Genomic DNA, 4,865 nt, shown 5'->3' on the forward strand with positions numbered 1-4,865 from the left:
GGTTTGTCCGCACAAGGCACCTAGCTCTTACCATCCACATTTTCTTAAAAAGTGAGAAACATTGGAAGATAAAAGAAAGTCGAGAAAATAGACGGTTGTAAATTTCAGAAAATATTATGTGTTCAACAATGCACATAATTACTTTATTTACTATATTATTTCGATAATTCTGGATTAATTCGAGTTAAACATTAAGAAAAGGGAGGAGACTGAAGAGTATAACATCTTCAAAAAAAAATAGAAGCATAGAGATTTTACCATAGTGATTGAAGTTAGACACATGAGAAAAAATAAAGAAGAAATAGGAATTTTTATTAACACTTAAAAATATAAAATTCGACCCTAATTTGACGGGCCAGCCCGCAACCCAAACGGGCTCAATCCGTTTGGCCCGCAACCCAAACGAGCTGCTATTTTATCAACCCAACCCGCTCAATTTTTATGGCGGGGCGAGCCGGACCGACGGACCTGACCCAATTTGACAAGCCTATATGGTGATTGTTAAACATATAAATAAATATTTAATGACAGGGGTAAAGTTGTCATTTTAAAGAATTTTTTTTTTTTAAAGTTTTTTGATTTATATTATTGATCAACCAAACATTTGAATAACTATATTATATTATTACAAAATAAAATATTTATAATTCCCTGTTTATCAATCACCACATTTTCCTATTAACACAGTTCACTTTAGCTAAAAAGTAAAAATTTTCAAACAAAAAACTACACAAACATTACACTCCTGTACAGTACAGCCACCTTCCACAATACACGCACCAGGTAAGAAACACTTCTTTCTCATTAATAATCTGCTACAACTCCTCTTACTTCATCTAATTTGATCTTGTTCTTGTAAACTCGAAAAACGAAAGGTTGTTCGTTAGCTTGTCACTCTTTGTACCAGTGCTGAAGTCGAAATAGACATCCGGATAACCGAAGAAAACCACCCTGGTTGTTTAGCTAGTGTTCTCAGCAATTTCGAATTCCCATGAAATAGTTGAAGTCGTGATGTTGGACCCGTAGTTGCTTTAGCCAAGAATCTGCGCTGCTCAGAAGGGACACGAGTCTTTCTTGGTCCCCACCACTCTCGCCCGAAATCCAAATGTCGCCTTGCATCTTGTAAGTAGCCAAGCCAAATGGGGGCAAGGATATGGTCTCTCCTTTTTCATGTCTTTCGTTCCCAGAATCATCTTCAGAATCTGTACGTATTCGTGTATCATAAATGTTAATGACTAGTGACTAATACGCAAAGACACAAATGAGGATGAATTTCAATAGATGTTAGAACTAAGTACCAACCTTGAAAGGAAGAAGAAATCGTGTGATATGTGAGAAAGCACGTTTGGAAGTCTTTAATTGTTCTTCCCGTAGGAATGTGATAAATCGGGTACCTGGATTTTTATCTTTTGGTTAGTACGAACAATCTCTAAATCCATTTCACAAAATCAAATTAAAGTAACATTTAGGGAGAGGGCTGGAGAGAGACTAACCATGCAACAGCCATCCAACTAGCAGGTGAAAGATCGACACTTCTTAACGACATTAATCCCGGATATCTTTGAGTAAAGTTACGAATCTGAATGGAAAATAATCAGAATTTTCAACATATAGCTAAGATTGATAAGTCAAATCTGTAATAAATATAAAGAAATTATGTTTAATATTGGAGCCAACTTACGGCAAAGAAGAGAAATATTAGTAAAACAAAAGCGAGAATATACGTCGGTCGGTCCGATAAAATTCGATCTAAATGTAAGAAATACATTTTTTTAATAAAGCACAGAAGGGGTATGTAGAATAAAGTCACCTAAAACCTAAAAAAGACACATATTCCATGTCGATTCATTTTCAAAAGTCATATATTCCACATCTTTTAACTTAATGCCGATAAAACAGAGATAAATTGATTCTATGATATCCTGTAACAACTTGAATCGTCGATATTTGCTATCATTTTCTAAGAAGTAATCCTACGAATCGGTAGAAACTGGAAGAATCGTCTGGAAATATACATCCAAATTTAATCGGTGCAAAATTAAACAAGAACTTATATTACCTTGTCGATCAGCGGAGCTCTTCCATAAGGAGATGATGTCTCAAAGTACTGAAAGTAAAGATTGCCCAATCTGTCATTCATATGATTGAAGTTATCTGGTTCAAACAATCCTTCCTCCGAAGAACATCCGTCCCATCTCGACAACTTTTCACTCTCGCTCTCATCACTGAACGAATCGCTAAACGAATTCCTCGTCTCACTTAAGGATTCGGTCTCTTCCCTAAAATCCAGCCATATATAATTAATTATACGACCACAACAAGTTTATAGATCATTTCACAAGTCTAAAACTTGTACCCCTCCAAAGACCTCAATTCTATATTCTGATTATACGAGCAGATGAACAAAGAAAAGTAACAAAAAGCTTAACAAAACGACGCCTACTCTAGTTAAAAATGAACACTTTTGGGGACAAGAAACCTAGATCTTTGTATCATTATCATAATCATAGATAACAAATCCAAGATTGTACAACCATCAAACTAAAAAAGACACAAGACAAATACCAAATGCTCAAATAAAGAGCTTAGAATCATGAAAACATCAGACTCTACATGTGGGGTTTCAGCAAAAATAGGATGATCAACTCATATCTCAAGACAATACAATAATAACCAATTTACTGATGGAATCTGGAAACAACAGTACCTGAAACAGTTTACAGATGAATTGCTAGTGAAAATTTGGATTGCAGAGAGATAAGGCACAAAATACTGGAATGAGTTTTGGCCAGTATCAGAAACGATTGAAACTCCAAGCCCACATGCACTCCATTCATCAAAACTATCCCAAAGATCACCCAATGTGAAGTAGTCGATGTTTTCCCTTCCACATGGACGCCATAGTTTATTAAGTTTTCTCATCTCATTCTGCAAGAGAAAACAACATTCCATAACGATACCAACAATAAAAAAAATTACAAAACAAAGCCAAAAGAACAAACCTCGGACAAGAATTGAGATGGAACCACGGGTGTCGTGCAATTCAAGAAGCGTTCAAGATTGGTTTGTTTTGAAACCTCCTTGTCAAAAACCAACATGATTTTCTCCAAACGAAGGAAAAAATACAAAGAGGGAGAGAGAGACTTGCTCTGGCTCTCTCTCCGAAACAGAGAAATAAATGAAGGGAGACAAAGAGAAAGGAAAAAAAGGGAGGAATTTGTTGGGAAAGGAAGAGAGAAATCGAAGGGATTTTCTTAGTTTTTTTTTTTGGAGCGGGAGAAAATGGCAAAAACCTGTCTACGAAACAAGGACTACTATGCTTTGACGTTTGGAGAAACTAATGCAAAACGTCACAAAACTATTATATCACTTTCCCTTCTCTAAAAAAAGTATAACACCGAAAATTCCAAATTCTATCCGATTTCGGATCGCCGGAAAAGCCGGATTCAGGCAAAATTCTCGCTCCAAGGTCGAATCCCAAAGAGAATATCTAAGTCCAACGAAATCCTGGATTTTTTTCTTCAAGAAAATTGCCACCCACTAATTCCATAACAATCTAAAACAGACCCATAGAGCTATTCAAGATAAAAAAAATTGCAAAGGAAAAACACACCCTTCTTCCTTTTCCCACGATTTCCAGTTGTTCGCACGAAAGGTGGGGGGATAAACACTGGAGGAAGTAAGTGTAACTAAAAGCTTCGGGGAGACGTCAGTGTCACGCCAAGAAACACAAAGCAGGCGTTTTGTTAGCCAAGAAAATGACAATCAACGGCTCTCTTTATATCCGATTGTCAACAGAAATCAATGGTTTTTGATGAAAGGGAATCCAATTTTCCCAAAAAGCAAACAACTCTCTTCGCAGAACTGATTTTACTTTGACACCGGGAATTCGGTCACACCCTGAAACTGAGGCGAATATATATGTTATGCAAGTGTGTGAGAGAAAATTTCAAGAAACCATTACGCCGGAGCACGAGAAGAAGATGTGGGAATGTCGCATTTAATGGAACATCAAACATGTGTTCATCTGTTTTTGTAATCTTTCTCCACCGAAAGATTTTGCCATTTAACTCTGAATTTATTGATTTTGTTTCGCTGGTATTCTTTGAACTGGTGCAGCTGCTGCGCCATACGTTCGTCTCATGATTTTACAATTTTTTATTCATTTAATTTGATTTATATTAGAATTCTTTTTTCATGTCTATATTATTATTATTTTTATATATTTTACCGATCTACAACTATTTATAAATTATTATGTTAGCTACTTTCAATAAATTTTTATAACATATTAATATATTCATCAAACAAATGTAAAATAGATTCTGAATTTTGATTTTTCACTATTTTTTTTAAATATCTGTGAAAACATAGCCTTTGTACATGAATGGAGTGGTAAATTGTTAAAAATATTTATTTATATGATAAATATCATATAATCTTTATGTATTTTTAATTCAATATTATCTCCTGGATTAAATTTTTTAGCAAATTAAACTATTAGTTATTACTATATTTTTTTATAAAATTTTGAAAATATGATCATTATATGTAACACATATTATCGTTGGATATGTATCTTATGATACGGTCTCACGTATATATATTCGTGAGAATGCTTGAACTAATCCATAACTACAATAAGAAAATAATATTTTTAACATAAAAATAATAATTTTTTATGAGTCAGATCGTGTTAAAAATCTGTTTCACAAAATTATCTTGAGGTCTCACACGAATTTATGTGCTGACAAGTTTATTATCATATAAATATATATGATATACTGAATTTTGATATAAAACTAGTCTATCGATAGTAATGAAATTAAGCTAAGGGATCAATCCATTTGGGAGAAAAATTGGTC

The 4,865-nt window shown here is 34.2% G+C and overlaps 1 protein-coding gene across 1 annotated transcript; it reads right to left on the bottom strand.

Annotated features, from left to right (window-relative positions):
* Positions 1–698: 698 nt before the first annotated feature.
* On the bottom strand, positions 699–4,115 carry LOC142518827 (uncharacterized). The gene is made up of 6 exons (XM_075621645.1): positions 3,003–4,115; positions 2,708–2,928; positions 2,060–2,279; positions 1,494–1,579; positions 1,303–1,394; positions 699–1,202 (listed from the first exon to the last, which is right to left on the bottom strand). The coding sequence occupies exons 1-6, from the start codon at positions 3,096–3,098 to the stop codon at positions 973–975; spliced, it is 945 nt and encodes a 314-aa protein (XP_075477760.1). The 5' UTR covers positions 3,099–4,115; the 3' UTR covers positions 699–972.
* Between the last annotated feature and the right edge of the window lie 750 nt (positions 4,116–4,865).

Source organism: Primulina tabacum, chromosome 11, assembly GCF_025594145.1.
Source record: "Primulina tabacum isolate GXHZ01 chromosome 11, ASM2559414v2, whole genome shotgun sequence".
NCBI classification, from domain to species: Eukaryota; Viridiplantae; Streptophyta; class Magnoliopsida; order Lamiales; family Gesneriaceae; genus Primulina; species Primulina tabacum.

Excerpts from the sequence above, each read along its gene's own strand:
- LOC142518827 (XM_075621645.1), bottom strand. The coding sequence starts at position 3,098 with ATGTTGGTTTTTGACAAGGAGGTTTCAAAACAAACCAATCTTGAACGC. Across the intron at positions 2,929-3,002 it reads CATCTCAATTCTTGTCCGAG|AATGAGATGAGAAAACTTAA; the intron begins GTTTGTTCTTTT and ends TTTCTCTTGCAG. Across the intron at positions 2,280-2,707 it reads TCATCTGTAAACTGTTTCAG|GGAAGAGACCGAATCCTTAA; the intron begins GTACTGTTGTTT and ends GCTGGATTTTAG.